General features: G+C 44.1%; 1 protein-coding gene across 1 annotated transcript in view; it reads left to right on the forward strand.

The window, feature by feature from the left end:
- Window positions 1-16,650, forward strand: part of LOC144169621 (hemicentin-2-like) — a 383,844-nt gene that overhangs the window by 190,210 nt on the left and 176,984 nt on the right. The window contains exon 4 of the mRNA XM_077698874.1: window positions 5,235-5,444. Within this exon, the coding sequence (XP_077555000.1) occupies window positions 5,235-5,444 (210 nt within the window). The remainder of the gene's footprint in view (window positions 1-5,234; window positions 5,445-16,650) is intronic.

A 16,650-nucleotide genomic window follows, 5' to 3' on the forward strand; every position in this document is an offset into this window, starting at 1 on the left:
CTTCAAGGTTAGCCGCGGGGAGTCGTAACGGGGACACACACACAGTGCATGTTCTATGTCCTCACGAACACTGCATACGTGACAGTGAGGGGAGGCAACCCGGCGCATCTTGTACAAGTAGTGGCCGGTAAAAGCAACGTTGAGGCGAATGCGGTGAACAACTGCTTCGTCGCGCTTTCCCAGGCCTCACGGCATTTGGAAACTGCAGGCGGGATCTGGAGGGTGAAGAAAGATTCTTTTGTTAAGCTGAGAGTTTTATGCCGCGCGATCTTTCAATTTTCGGTAGAGTTAAACCGTGCAACATGTTGGTCGCTACCATGTTACTGTATGTTTTACAAATTTTGCCCAGCGCGGGGCTTCCCATTCAGCGTTTTCACAGGACATTCGCTAAATTTGTGTGGTCGTCTTCTATCGAGGCTACGGGACGGGATAATTTGTTTAGACTTGTCTGTGCTGAAGGACTCGGGCTGACGCACCTTTGTTTTAGGCAACTAGTGCCGCGTTTTTAGTTTCTTCGTGACTAGACTAATCCCATTCCATTATTAGAGCCTTTTGTCAAGCGAATCTCGCGGATGTTCTTCCTGGTGTTATTGTTTCTTCTAAATTTTCTTCACATCCATATCTGTGGGGATTCATGCATGGGGAGTGTTTTTATGTGAGATTTTTATTTCCTCGTTGTTCTACCGACTCTTATTTACGGTGCTACGCAAAACACTTTACATAGATTTAAAATCAATGCAATATCCTGCACCACTGTACAGATCTCTTTACGATGGTTCACCCGGCCTTGATGCTCTCAAGCGAATTCATAAAGTGCCTCTTTCTCTGTGTCCAAAATCTTTTTTTTTCGAGCTACACACGGAAACCGTGCTCGTTAAGACATGGCTGCGTACACTAAAAACATTTTTGTGTCTTCTGTTAACTGCCGACTTTGTGAAGCTCTAGCAACATTTGAGCACTGTTTCATTGAGTGCATAGACGCTAAATTGCTCTACGATATGCTTCAATGAACATCCAAAGGCACTTTGAACATCCAAAAGCTCTTATTTCGCCCGACACCTGCTCTAGCCTCGAAAATCAAAGCACTGCCCTGGGAATTATCGTAGAAATTTTCCTTTCTGATGTTCGATTTCTCAGCCCTGTACATCTCTAACGACGTTTTAGCTTCCATTTTTTCTCTCAATTTATTCGTTTCAATCGGCCTTGCCTCTTTTTTGGTTACCTTGGCTATTTTGGATTCTCAACTGTTCTTTCCGTATTTCATCGTTAGCCTTCTAGTCTTCCTTAACCACTGCGTGTCCACGCTTTTCAAATATGGGTACCTAAAAACCTTAGCTTCCCACTTTCGTTGATCCATTGCTCTCAACTTCATCTTAAAACATATTTTACTCCGTGCTTCTCGAACTTCAAACGACGCTCAGCCCATATCTCCCTGTACTGCTTCGTTAGTTGTTTTTCCATGCGCGCCTAAGGCCAAACGTCCTACCGTTCTCTGGTTCACTTCAAGGCCTGATAGAACGTCTGATTTTAAGCAGAGTACAGCATTCGCAAATGTGAGACCCGGAACCATTACTCCTTTCCACATTCCTCTCACTACTTCATATTTGTTATACCCCCCCCAAGCTGTATGCTTTATTATAGCTGCGTTTTGCTTTCCATTACCTTTAAGTTGCTCCTCGTGAGTTCTTAACTACCGTATAAACCGGATTATAGGTCGAGTGGGAATATAGGTCGACCCCCTACCCTGAGGTGGGAAAAGTTCACAAAAAAAATAATTCGGCACAGAAGCGCACTCACAATGTCTATATTTATTTTCGACGCCCGTCCGTCACTGCCACTCACTATGCCTGCCGAAGTCACTCGTCCGAGCTCTCAGAGTCGTCCAAGGATGACTGCTTCGCAGTCATCTTCCATGCCCTCAGGCGCGTTGCTGATGAAGCACTTCCTGAACGCTCGTGTAACCATGTCGTCGGGCAGCGACTGCCAAGAGGAGGACACCCAGCTTGACACGGTCGCAACCGGCCCGTATAGGTCTTTTTGTTGTCGCCGGCTATCCACTCATTGTACAGTTCGCGGAGCCGGTCCGCGCATAAACATCAACAACTTTGCATTTCTGATATAAGCAACTTTGATCAGCATCTTTTCATTTCATTTTTTCATTTCATTTATTCAAGACAATCATCATTACAAGTTTGTCTTGGGTGGCGTGGCTATAGGCAGAATTAACGCCTGACGGGGCCACGACGCCCATTCAACAACTGGAGACAACCCATCATGCAGTGCACTAACTGTGAGCATAAAAAATATTGACAAACGAAAGCAAATTGCTCAACTACGCACAAAACATGTCGATACACTACAACAGTAACACACCGAGAAATCCCTTTAAAAAGATACACGCAATAAAGAGTTCATTTTTTCGGACAGTGGAGATTATATACCATAATAGTGATTGTTTTACAGCAAAAGCAAAGTAGCTTACACCAACAAGTCAAAATTCAAACCAGAACAGAAATCACAAAAGACCATAAGTTGACCACACAGTTCGGAGGTTTTCATTCTATATAAAACCAGACAAAACAGTACACTGCTAAATCAATTTTCCGCAAGGAAGAGAGCTTTCATAGTTTTTTAAAAACTGTGTTTTGAAACATCGGTATGTAAGAGATCTAAGATTTCAGGGTACTGATTCAGTAACCCGGGTATTTGGGAAGCCAATCGCTGCTCCCCATAACCTGTCCTTGAATACGGTTTCGCGATTAAGTTTGTTCTTAATTCATACGGGCTTTGGGTTCTATGAAACTCCGTGTTAAATTTATGTTTGTCACATTGGTACTTACGATATATTTCTAAAGACAGCCGATACTTATATAGTTTCCTGATATTTAGTATCCCATTTACCTCGAAGTAGGGAATACAACTCTCCGGGAGCAATATGTTATCTATAGCCCGCACCGCCCGTTTTAACGAAAAAAGGTAGTTTAAGTTTGTCTGTGTTGTGGTGGACCACACAAGGCTACAGTAACTTAGTCGCGAATGAACAATTGCATAATAAATCTGCCGTTTAATTTTATTCGGAAGATAATGTCGCAGTCTATTCAGTGCCCCTACTGCTCGAGAGAGGTCTTTCCGCAAGGCGTCTACATGTTGCGTCCAGGACAAGGTTTCGTTAAACAGAACACCTAAAAATCGAATTGTTTGTGATTGGCAGACGTAGGTATTCTTGAATTTTAGGCTCAAGTTGCCGGGTGCAGCCCGTCCTCTAGATCTGAAAAGTGGGTATTTTGTCTTCGCGGTGTTAAGCTGTAATTTGTTAGCCGTAAGCCACGTATTCAAGCCGGACAACCAATTGTTAGCACATGTGAAAAGTTCATCAGTGTCCACGCCTGAAAAAAATACGTTGGTGTCGTCTGCGTATAGGACTAATTTAGCATTCCCTTGTATATTCACAATGTCATTGATGTATAATAAGAATAATATAGGCCCAAGTATTGACCCTTGAGGGACTCCATATTTAATTGCTGCTATCTCGGAGTTGTGACCGTTTACTACCGAATACTGTGTTCTTGAAGACAGATAGCTTTTTAGAAGAGACCATGCAGTGCCCCGGATGCCATACAAAGGAAGCTTTTTCAGTAATATGTCGTGTTGAACGCTGTCAAACGCTTTTTTCAAGTCTAGAAATATGCCTAGTGTTAGAGCCTTTTTCTCAATATTTTCGATAATGTCTTCTTTAATAGCAAGTAAAGCCGACTCGAGTGATTTATTTTTTGTGAAACCATATTGCTCCTTTACAATTAAGTTATTTGAAGTAAAAAAACCCGACGATTCTTTTATTTATTATTTGTTCAACTATTTTTGCAAATATCGAGAGCACAGAGATCGGTCGATAGTTGTTTAAATCGTCAGGTGGGCCCCCTTTATGGATAGTAACTACTCGCGCTAGTTTCATTTTATCTGAGAAATTGCCAGTTGAAAGAATAAGATTAGTTTGTATTGCAGCTTTGTATTGCAACTTTGTATTGCTTTGTATTGCTGATTTGTAATATGAAGGCAAGACTAGCGTTTCCGCCCGGAAGACTTTAACGCTCGGAAACGCATTTCGTCCAAGAAAGCTGTGCGAAAAATCGTAGCGTCGTTATTAACCACAAACGTTAATGAACCCTAATATTCCGGAGACTGGGATAGCGGGAAATAAGGCTGAATAGTCGTGGGACGTCACTGCACGTCATTGCAATATTCCCGGAGTCAGCCGCAATACGAGCGCGCGGTTTGTGTTCCCCCCGGGCTTTTAAGGGCAGAGCACTTTAGGGGCTCGCCTTGTCGTCGTAGCTCGCTCAAGACTCAAGTAGTGGCACACGGCGTTCCGTTGTCGCGGCGTAACCCAGAGGCTTCGAAAGCAAAGCGATTTATATAGTCATAAGCGTTCGAAACTCATGAACCGCTGGCGCTTGTCATACATCTTCCCGTTGTTTAGCGCAAAGAAAACGGTAGGTACATTTGAGGCAAAATATACGTAATTAACCGGCAGCCCCCGTGTTCATTTAGTTAGGAATGCTCGCTGGGTTGGTTTTTATGATAGTAAGCGAAAAAAAAAGTGGTAGTGCAACGCCGGCACGTCCGGGAAGAAAACCAAGCACAAGAAGAACAGAACTCCCGCTGGCGCAGTTTAAGGCAGGGGGTGCGCGAACTCCGCGAAGGCGGCAAATTCGAAATCCGTTGGGTGGTAGCAACGAGCGGATAACGGCGCTACAGCCCATTATGGCGAATCACTGCTCTGCACTTCCGACATCTTTCACATTGAGTGGAACAGCTTTAATTTTTTAAAAATATGCCAAGGTTTTAGACTTCCGCCAAATGGTGCACTGAAACACTTTTTGAGGTAAGCTCCTCAGTGCCACCAAACACAAGACAATGTCAAAGTTTCTTCGGCGTCTATTTAAAATGATACAAGTGTTTCTTAACGAAATGTAGGCATGCCTTGAAGACATACGCGTGATTTGATGGGAATACCATCAAAATACATTTGTCTTATCTGTTTCACCTGCGGAGCCCTTTCCCTTTGGCCCTCTCACTAAACTCAAGCTTCTGTCACATGACAGTTGACGTAACTAAAAGAGGCACGCGGTCAATTGTCAAAACGCCAGCGCTAAAGATTGCGCGCAATGGCCTTGGTAGTTGGGAGGAACTTCTCGGCTGGCGCCTGATGTGGTTGCCGTACACCCTTTTCGCAGGTGTCCCCGTGCCCACGGTGACGTGGCGGCGCGATGGGGCTGAGCTGATGCACGAGATAGACTCCGGCTCGCGCGACTTGGACGGCGTGGTCCGCAGCTCTATCGTCATCGACAGCCTGACGCGGGACGACCTCCTCATGGAGCTGAGCTGTGAGACGAGCAACCTCATCGGCGGACCCTTCGAGGCATCCGTGCTCGTCGACCTAACACGTAAGTCTCACCTCTACCATACATCTCTATAGCCAAGAACGTCTTGGATGTCCGTACGTGCAGATACATCATCTCAGGTCACACGCCATTAAAGGCGTTGATAGGATTGCTGACAAAATAAAAACTACTTGAACGCCCGTGGCTTTGAAAATACCCACCCCCCATCAGATGTCTGAGCGAGTTAGCTTGCGTGGCTGTAGATATGGCAGTGTGTACTAGGCATATTTACTTCGACAATGAGCAATGAATGGTACCGTGAATAAAGGAGATGAACACCCCCACTATTAGCGTGTGGTTTGTAACTCGTGCCAACGTTGTGTGGTGCAACCTCCTTGGCAGATCGCTTTACAGTTGTACTTGGCGCCCCTATTACCCCAGGTTGAGTTATACGGGGAAATGTTCGGCGCTCCGGGACGTATAATAATGACGTCGTACGAGGAGAGTAATACTAGTTGTAAGAAGTGATACGAAAAATTCGCATGCCGAGGAGCTACTCAATGCAACTCCATTTAATGACCAAGAAGCATAAAGCAGTGGACATGCTTGCCATTCGTACATCACAACTACGCCGTGCGAAATTTCATTGCCTTTTCAAAGCGCCCAAATATATAGTGTCAGCAACAACCTGTGCGCTTCAGTTACGCCCTCTTAGGTACGCATGAAATGGCCGTGATGCTACTGCATTTTTTAATTATCTTGCACTTTATCTGCTTCTTACGACCATTCGCATCCTCGCGTTGTAATTCATCTTATTCTAACAACCATCCCCGTCATCATTCCCGGTGCTGGGGTTCTGGGCTGCCGCTGCGAATAGATGTCCTGTGGCGAACTGTCTCCGCGGCGTCCCTTCAGTGTGACGGCTCTTGGACGCATCCCGCAATAGTTATTCTTAGCGCTACTACAAGAAGAATAGTTGTTGTAGTACTTACGCTATCTGGGACAGCAGTAACTTTAGTAGCATAGCTGTTTAAACAGGTAGCAGTAGCAGAAGCTATGCTACACCACACTTTAGATATCTGTCGATATTAAAATTGCCTATTTCCGGAGAAAGTGACTTGCAGGATTCACTTAATGTTAGCAAACACTTTCGAGCCGCCGTTCAGAGAAAGAGCTTTGGATAACAATTTTGTTAGCCCCTATCTACTGAAGCAGAGTGTTTGTAGGTGTGAATAGAGCCTACCAATAATTTTAAACTCTCGATCCTTGCATCGCGAAGTGTCACCTGTCTTGTGCAGCACGTTTTTCGCCACACCAATTTTGATAACAAGACTTTCTCTTCTACTCTGTCTTGTCTCTCATTATCCTGCTCGGTCACGCATCTGAGTCGACATGGTCCTGAAAAAAGCATCAATTGCAGTTTCTTCAGCAAGTTTTGATGATTCTCATCTTGGATTGTTATTTAAGTGTTCAATACCGTTCTAATTACGACCTCCTACAATTTTTGTTCCAGACGGCAATGTTGTGTTCACGCCAAAACAAAAGCAAAATTGTTCGTGGCTCTCAAATGGGTTTTGTAATGGCCCAGTTGATGCTCTCTGAAATGAGCTTCCTCCAAAATGAGCTACTTTTGAGAAAAATAAAATAAAAATTTCAAATTTAGACTGCATTCGCCTTAAAATAGTACACAGGATAATACCCGAGAAAAATGTAGGAAGTAAAAAAAAAATGAAACTCGGAAAATGTCGAGCCATCTTATCGCCCTTCTTTCCTGTCTTGAAGCTCGTACGTTCGAGTCGACGGAGCAAATGGTTATGGATGTCTTGCGTGACTCGTGCGATTACCTTGCTCTGTCCAAAAATGACAAGTTTCTAAAAAAACAAACAGAAAGATAAAATATAGCTAGCAAAAGCATCTCGGTTTCCTCTTTTTTTCGAGAGATGCCCACCCATGTCTTTGTTTACGCCGTAAACGACCGAAAACATGGCTTGAGTTGAAAAAACAAGACCATCTGTGGTGGAATTTCGATTCGGCTCGGTCACGGAAGCCTGACTTTCGCCCCCCCCCCCCCCAAAAAAAAAAAAGAGAGAGGACACAAACTGGGAAGTTAGGCTTTGTTTTTTTCTTTTCCCCTTGTTCCCTGACCGTGTTCTTCGTTTTACTGCTGATGTCTTTTTAAGCACTCGGGCATTGCCCTCCATGTATTGAGGCCGTGTTCTGCGGAAGCACGGGTGGTTTTGTGCGCGGGAAAATGCGGCCGCAAGAGAATCAAGCGCGTGTTTGAGCATGAGTGCTGTCGTCTCACATCTCCTCCTTTCATTCTCATGTTGATGTTACTGAGTTGCATGAGTTTAATCTGCTTACATGTTCCTTGTTTTACGGTGGCTCAATCGTTGTGTGCACTCACGAACATACGTCGCTGATGCACAGAAACAGACCCGTCGCGGATACCTGCCGTATACGACGTTCTTTGCCCCGCGCAAATTTTTAAAGCGCGTACACTATGGCCCTCATGTCGCTGGAGAGAATACAAACATCTTTGTACAGGGTGTTAAAAAATGACCGCGTATCTGCCTATTTCGTTGCAAATGTCGAAGAAAGATGATAGTCGACTGGCGCCCATGCTAAGTAAACGCCTCCCTTCTCTTATGCTGTTCCACTCCCATCTCGTTCCTCCTAAGATAACACGTTGAAGGTTTGCTCAAGTCAATTTAAATTTACCGCGTTCTACTGTTCCAGGCCGGGTGCCTCGATGCCAGCGCTGCCGTACAGTGGTGACGCGCATGTGATATGAGGCACCCTAATACAATGTTTACAGCACCACGTTGCTCTTATCCACGTGCATTCCAAGTGGAACGTGAAACCTATGCAGTGGAACCTTTCATTACTGTTGCCGTTTTATTTCTTAACATTCCGCCAGAAGCTACAGTGGCGCGGGCAACAGCAGGCGACCATTTTCTGCTGTTGATGTAGTATTTCATTTGATATCGCAAAAACCAAGCATCTGAATTTTTTAATAAAGAAACACTGTAAATATCACTTATGTATTGATTTTCTGCTTAACAAAGTGTACTGTTGGGCGAGTTGGTAGTTCATTGTAAAAGATGCTACAGCGCGAAATAAAACACGGGCACAGAAACACGACGGGACGAGCGCTGACTTCCAACTAACTGTGTCCGTGTTTTATTTCGCGCTGTAGCATCTTTTAGATTGATTTTCTGCCTCACATTTGCGTAATGTTTTGTTCTTGTTCAACAATGTTAACAAGTATGAAGATTGCCACCGGTCTTAGACGTTTTGATTACGCTGTGGGTATACAAGACTATTGCGCAGATTCTGTTTCACTTTGACCAGGTGGCTGAATCGAGTAACAGACAGACAGACATACAAACAGACCAAAATTTCTGCTTTTAAGTATCCCAAAAAAGGCTATGGTCTTTAAAAGTTACGGGACACCCAGGCTTTCCCGTGCGATGTGAGAATGTGTGAGCGTCACTTCTCCTAAGTTGTAAGCGCATGTTTGCGTGCGGCCGGGCTGAGTCGCGGCCATTCGGAATTGGTTTATCTGCCATGATCCTTTGGTAGCTGCTGCCTTCATAACTGGCCAGTCCCCCTGAGTGGGTGCGTGAAAATCGTGGGTTGGTATGTAGATGTCACCGGCGAACAGAAGGCAGTGAAATGGCCGTGATCTTCTGCTGGTACTGTGCACCCAATTGAGGCATCAGGTCGGCACATTGACCAATTATCGCCATTTACGCTATTATAACGATTAGAAGTTGAACTTTCGCGAAATCTGCATTATTGTGGAAATGCAGGGCGTTACACGGTTCGCCGTTTTCCGTATTTTTAAATATATTTTTTATTTTTTAACGTTTCGAAATTTCGTTCGACCAGTTATCTCTATTTACGCTACTATAACGATTACTCGTAAAATTTGCGAAATCTGCAATATTGTGGAAATGCGATGCGTTATACGTGTCGCCTCTTTCCGTAATTTTTTTAATATCTTTCTTATTTTTCAGTTTTTCAAAATTTCGTCCAGCCAATTACCTTCATTTACGTTATTATAAGGATTACATTTGCTACTTTCGAGAAATCTGCTTTATTGTGGAAATGCAGGGCGTTACATGGTTCGCCATTTCCCCTAATTATTTTATATACTTGTTATTTTTTTAGTTTTTTATAATTTTGTTCGAGCTATTATCTCCATTCATGCTATTATAACGATTACAGTTGAATCTTTTGCGAAATCTGCAATATTGTGGAAATGCCATGCGTTATACTTATACGTTTTGCCTATTTCCGTAATTTTTTATGATTTTTTTTATTTTTTATTTTTTCGAAATTTTGTCCGACCAATTATGTCAATTTACGTTGTTATAAAGATTAAATTTGAAACTTTCGCGATATCTGCATTATTGTTGAAATGCAGGGCGTTACACGGTTTGCCATTTTCCGTAATTATTTTACATTTTTCTTATATTTTAGTTCTTCAAAATTTCCTTTGACCAATTATGTCCATTTACGCTATTATAACGATTACAGCTGGAACTTTCGCAAAATCTACAATATTGTGAAAATGCCATGCGTTACACGTTTTTCCAATTTCCGTATTTTTTAAATGTTTTCTTATCCTTTAATTTTCAAAATTTCCCGCGAACAGTTGTCTCTATTTACGCCATTATAGCGGTTACAGCTGGAACTTCCGTGATATCTGCATTTTCGTAGAAACGCAGGGCGTTACATGGTCGCGGCTGTGGAGGTACTCGGCAAAGAATGCTACTCATTAAAAAATAGTTTTAACGAACCATCTCTGCAGTACGCCTTGCATCTGTGAAGAAAAAGAAATAATTACAAAGTAAAGGCACTTCATAGCTATAATAGTATAAATCTACATCATTGGAGGAAAGAAACAAAAGAAAACTTCAAAAGAACAGAATACCTCAACGTCTTTCACTACCGATAGCCATATTTGGCTGTAAAGAAGTCGCACTCTAAACAAGCGCCATAATAATGTCGCACTATGGTAGACCCCTCTCTAAGTTTCCGCAGATTTTTTTTTTAGTTGGGACACGCGGGCGGTTGAGAGAAGCCTCGACGCCCATAATACCGCAAAACGCCTTCAACCTTTAGGCTACCAGCAACTCCTTCGTTTTATCGAACCTTTCCCAATACACCTCGGTGTTGCTCTAATAACCCTTCACGAGAAAATAATGATTTTTGTGCGCATTAAAACGTCATATCGGATGTCTGTGCACTCTATTCACCTTTCCCTTGGTGGTTGTGTAGGCACGCAGTATGGTACAGACGTTGGAGAAATACGCGTCGGGTGAGGTACAGCATTTTGCTGAACAGAGCATGGCCAAAGTACGAACAAACAATGCATATTTATCCTTGCTCAACTTTCATGTTCCTCTTTCCGTGGTTGACAAGAAAGCCAACAGCTAGCAGCATTTTACACGCTGCGGCTGTCGTACGAAAAAAAAAATGAGACAATGCCAGCTTCACCTCTTTCAAAGTCCTACCGGGAAGACCTCTTGTATGCTAGCGTTCGACCTTGGGCCTTCCTTGTTGGTAAACCGGTTCTTTGAGAAAAGCATTCTCTTGTAAAATAAGTAAATAACAACAGGAAACAGGGCACCGGTACATATATTAGGTACGAGAAAATTTTGATTTCAGACGGCAGGCTCTCTTGTCCTGTAGGTATTAGTAATCTGTTTCGCAACCAAACATTGCTTGAATTCCCCCTGTCTTTGTTATTTCACAAATCCAAACAGCGCGGGTGTATTTGCATTTCATTCAAATACCTTTGTCGACTACGTATTTCTACGCTTGGTGAAGCGGAAAAATTGCCTCCACGTGTATGATTGGACTCTCCGACGTAGAGTAAGAGCTGCTGCTTGAATATTTCCCATCGCTAGTGACAAAAAAGTAATTTTTATCATAGGTCGACAGAGCACGTTCGAGATTTTCCTACGTTCAGGTAGCCATCCTAACAACGGCATCTTTTTTAAAAATTTAAACCGTTTTAAATTTAAAATTTAAACATTGTCCTGCTTGACTCAAAACTTATTTTGCTGTCTACCCTGGCAACTATTTTTCTCTCGGGCAGCTTCAGGTAAAAGAACGTTTAGGACAATCACATATGGCAGGAGGTATGTTTGAACGCAAAACTATTGATAACCCAGCAAACCTCAGTAAAAATGACCCACGCAGCGAGGTAGCAGATCCGGCTTCTGCAAGGGATGTTATATTTCTCGTGATTGCGAACGAAAACCCTGTGTAGGACACTTATGGCTCGTTATGGGGCCTCATATAAAATAAACGCTGTATCTGCAGGCTGGTACACGGTGCTGTAAGGAGTCCGCTAAAGCGACGTCAACCAGCGTTTCGCAAAAAAAAGAAACATTGCTCCAATCCACGCTGTGAAGTTGATTGGACTGCGAAGCTGTAAACGACATCCATAACGATTACCCATGCGACTTCACTTGAATTCCCACACGTCTCTCTAGACTCTCTACAAAGTGTGAAACCAGAGGCAAGTGAAATGTACTTAACCCCACCATTTAGTACTTCACAACGACATTCACGACTGTTTTATGGTCAGTGTGATGCACTCTGAGATTTTCAGTTCTCACTGTTGCTAAACTGCCTAGCCTGTCGCCTGCGCTCGGCGCTTGACGTCTTGTGCGAGAGCTGCGGGATTATGCCTACGACACTGTTGAGCGAGACGTTTTCTCCTTTTCGTCGAGAATTCACTTCCCGCTGTTCTTCTGGCGTCTTTACTTCTTTTGATCTACTCACGGTAGCCTGGAATGAACTGAATGAGTTGCTATACCGGCCTCCCTTTTTATATATGGGACGTGGTGATGGCCCTACTTGATTTCTACGCTTTTTGGTACTTTTGCACTCAGAGTAGCTTACGGAACCGTAATCATTGCTGGGAAACACACGCGGGGAGAACAAACGTGCTTCGCATTATTCGCAGATGCCATTATTATACATTAGAGCTGCTGAGCACGAGGTCACGGGTTCGATTCCCGGCCGCGGTGGCCGCTTTTCTAATGGAGGCGAAAAGCAAAAACGCCCGTATGTACGAGATTTCGGCGCACGTTAAAGATCCCCAGGTGGTCAAAATTAATCCGGAGCCCTCCAATACGGCGCGCCTCATCGCCTGCGTTGCGTCGGCACGTTAAACCCTACAATCAATCAATTATTATTATACATTATGCGGTTTGCCTTCACACGGGGGCTTTGAATGAGCGGTGGTAGACCCGCCGCTGTACTCGTTGAGTACACCGTGTGTCTCCCCGGTCTCCTCGTGTGGGCGTAGCTTAGTCGGTAAGACGACGGGCTCTCGCTCCGTTTCTGTATTCGGATCCAGGGTCGATTCCTGGCTGTGCTGGTAATTTCTGTTATTTAGCCTGGCGTTTTCTGCGGTCGACGCCACAAAAATTTCCTTGGCTGGTAGAAGTATACCGCTTCGCAGTGAAAAAAAAAAAATACCGCCTCTGGCACTACTGCGCTCTCCATAGCATAACACAGCGTAATGTGATGTAATTTAACCTAGCGAACGAAACGTGAAAATTTAGGCGCATAAATTGAACCTAAGTAATCGAAATCAGAATTAACGCTATAATCAAAACTAACGCGATAAAAATGCAAGAGCCCCCCGCCCCGAACCAGCGCCCACGGTATCACAAAGCTAAGACGGACCTCTACGCCACGAAGGCACACCTGCCCTGACGTGCCTGCCTAGCATTAAAAATTGGAATGTCGACGAACGGCGCTTCAGATATGCCTTTAACGCCCAGCTGGAACGCTTTCGGACCGCACTCTAGACGCTACGTAAAATAAATCCAAATCCAATCTACGTAAAGCAAATCCACCTCTACGCCATGCCTTGAGCCTTGCTTGCTTAAGTGTGTTTTTTTCCCCCGCGAAGAAATGTTCTAATCTCGCCACTCCATGACACAGTGCCTGCTTAATGTGGGCAGGTATGGTTCGCCCGTTTAGGAATTGCTCAAAGTAAAAAACGAAACACGAAAATTCGACTCCCAGACAACATGCAAGAAATTTTGGTATGTGCTCCGCGTATTGTGAGTTTTCTTGGCGTTGACTACGCAGATTATCTAGCGGAATTGCCTTGTGGCCGTTTTTTTTGCGTTCAAATGTGTCTACCTTCTGCTGGAAGCTTTGTTCTGATCATCCCTATTATGATAGAGCAAAGGGCCCTACGTGGAGACAATAGTTCTTGCAATAAGTGAAGCAATCACATACTTCTCTTCGTATTCGCAGGAAGAAGTTGCCTATCCGGCACAAGCACGCGTTGAGTGTTTCGGTGGCAGTGAGGGCGTAGAGTACTAAATCACAGAGACCAATAAAAAAGTGAGCGCTGGACCGAATCTGGATAATACGTTCCAGACATGTCTACATCTCCTCTTTTTTTGTATTGCTTTCTTTTTTACGTTTATTTTTACTTGTATGGTATTAAAAAAAATACGACTGCCAGATCAGAAGACGATTTTGTTACTGCGGTTTTGATACAATTTTATTCACCGTCCCCTGGGCTCCGTGGGATCGCTTACTGTTTGCCCGATCTACACTGCTGCTGAAGCTTCATTTCACGCATTCGCTACCTCTAAAAGTTTTACATTACACATGTTTTGTTGTTTTTTACGGCCACGATGCGACGAAAACCCAAAACTTTATTTTTCTTTGGGTGAGGGGTGGGGGTCGAATTTCGCGAACAAGGTAACTAACTCTAAGAATGTACAATTGTAACTGAACGCATACCTAGGTTAGTCAGAATGTGTGGTACTCTAAAAAGAAAAACTTTCATAAAAGAAGCAAAAAACTGAGAAAAGTGGGCAGGCGTTCTGAGGGAGTGAAGGACTCCCAGCCAAATCACAAAAGCAGAAGTAACGCGGACAGGAATCTACCGCTTTTGCTTTTGCTGGTTGTGGGTCATTCTTTTTATTTTCGCACGGAGAATCGCCACCTCGAATTAGTGCGTGTAGAGACAGACAGAGAAAGAGAAGGAGAGAAATATTTGTAATGGAAACTTAAGGTTTGCGCTGCTAGCGGCAGGGCTCGGGACGCTAGGTTATATGAGTACAGGGGTGGGGGATGATTCCTGCAAGATGGACGAAAAAATGCATTAAAATAAATGCGAAGGAATTAGAAATTAAGAGATAAAGTCCTGGCTAAGAAAATGGAAATTGAATATAAAGAAAACAGAGCAGAGAGGAGGTAGAATATAAAACTAACAAAAAGAAAATATGAACACGACAACGCGACGAAGTATATCTCTGAACTTATTCCAGCGGCTTAAACAATGAAAACCACGTTACTCTACTCTTGAGCGTTCCAAGCGGAACGTGGAACCTATCTAGTGGAACCTTTCGTTGCTGTTGGCGTTTAATTTTTTAAATGCCGCCAGGTAGCGCGGGCAAGAGCAGACAACGGTTTTCTGCAGTTGATGTATATTTCATTTGCTATCGCAAAAGCCAAACATCCATGAATTTTTTAATAAATGAACGCTGCAAATATCACTCAGGTATTGATTTCCTGCCGTATATTTGAGTAATGTCTTGTTTTTGTTCAACAATGTTGACAAGTATGAACATTGACATTGGACTTTTTTTTTTAATTCGCATTTTTGCCATGCGGCATATAAAGAAAAGATAAGACATTAGGTAGAATAAAAATACCGGGTACAAAAGCACAGGTAGTGAGGAAATTGATGACCCTGTACAAGTCTAAAGGTAGGCATGGAGTCCAGTCTCATGTAAAAAGTTCAGCAGCGACCTGCAGTAGCGGTCTTCGTTCACCCACCGGTTGAAGTCCCCCGGTTTATCCCACCGAAGACCAACCACTCTTAGCGCACTGTCCCGAGCTGTTCTGGTTCCTGTGCACGTCCACAAGAGATGATTAACATCAGCTGCAGCCGCCGAAGCCGGACACTTGGGACATGTTCCTGGGTCTTCTGGTGCGGGTCTCCAAGTCCAGGTGATTGAAGGTGTGAGAGCCACCCCAGCCCGAAGCCTCCTCTGAGAAACTTCCTCCACCCGGGAAAGATTAGGGGGGAGGGAGCAGACACACGGGGGAATTAGGGCACGTGTGTCCCTTCTCAGAAGAGATTTCATGGCTAAAAGGCGGGAGCGTGGATCACTAGACGTTTAGATGTGGCTGTGGGTATATGAGCCAATGGCCGGGTGGCAGAATCGAGCCACAGACAGACAGACAGACAGACAGACAGACAGACAGACAGACAGACCAAAATTTCTGCGTTTAAGTAGCCAAAGAAAGACTATCGTCGTTAAAAAACTGCTGTTGATTCCTCTGTCATAGGAATCAGTAAATCACGACAGTGAAATGTGCAGCGAAATCTGCAGCTGAGCATAATTTGCAGGCCGGCGGCTGTCTTGTGGGTGTGTTTGGCGAGCGGCGTCCTGCTGGCGGTTAGCTTCAGCAAAGGTATACTGGCGTCATTTCCGTGACGGATATTACGTCAGCAAAATCTTGGGGTATCGCGGCGCAAAACACTTTCGTGTTAAAATATGAAACCCGAAAACGAACAGCCCCAAGTGTAATGTACTCTTTAGTACTGAAGGTTGCTTCCCCGCTAAAAGACCCGTGTGCAGGGGTGCACCCTTTAAAGGCTACCTGCTCCGTTGCACTGGCGTAACTCCCGTGACGGATATGACGTCAGCGATATCTTGGTGTATCCGGGAATAAAACACTGTCGTGTTAAAAAACAATTTAGTTGCATCGCACCGTGGGAAGCTCAATGAAACCTTTTCCCCACAGGTGAATCATTGCTGTTGGCCCAGGGTAAGGAAGCGCAGAAGTTTAAGCCTTCCTCCACACCCACACGAGACTGGGAGCAGGCGGACTGTTTGTAGGTCGCCGTTATGCGCTTAGACGCGATTGGCACGCAAGTGGCTCTATCTCCTCCAGTATAGTATCCATTATAAATGAAGTGTAGTCTGCACGAAACTGAGGTCACAGGTGATTTCTTTTCCTCTTCCCCTTCTACTGATTGTCTCTCAACGAGGACTCGCCTCAAAGAGATGTCGTTCTGGTCCTGTAAAGCGTGCACTGCGGATAGCATGGATGCGGTAGGAGAAACATTCTTCATCGCCTAGAATAAAGTGTAAAAAGTGAGCCGAAAAGCGGAGGAAATTTTTAAGCGTTAGACAGGATTAATGTCTTCAGATGACATGAGAGAAAAAAAAAAGTTGGACTTCACCTTTCGTCTCAAGAT

This window comes from Haemaphysalis longicornis, unplaced genomic scaffold (assembly GCF_048455015.1).
Source record: "Haemaphysalis longicornis isolate Haplotype H1 unplaced genomic scaffold, Haemaphysalis longicornis Haplotype H1 scaffold_2, whole genome shotgun sequence".
NCBI lineage: Eukaryota > Metazoa > Arthropoda > Arachnida > Ixodida > Ixodidae > Haemaphysalis > Haemaphysalis longicornis.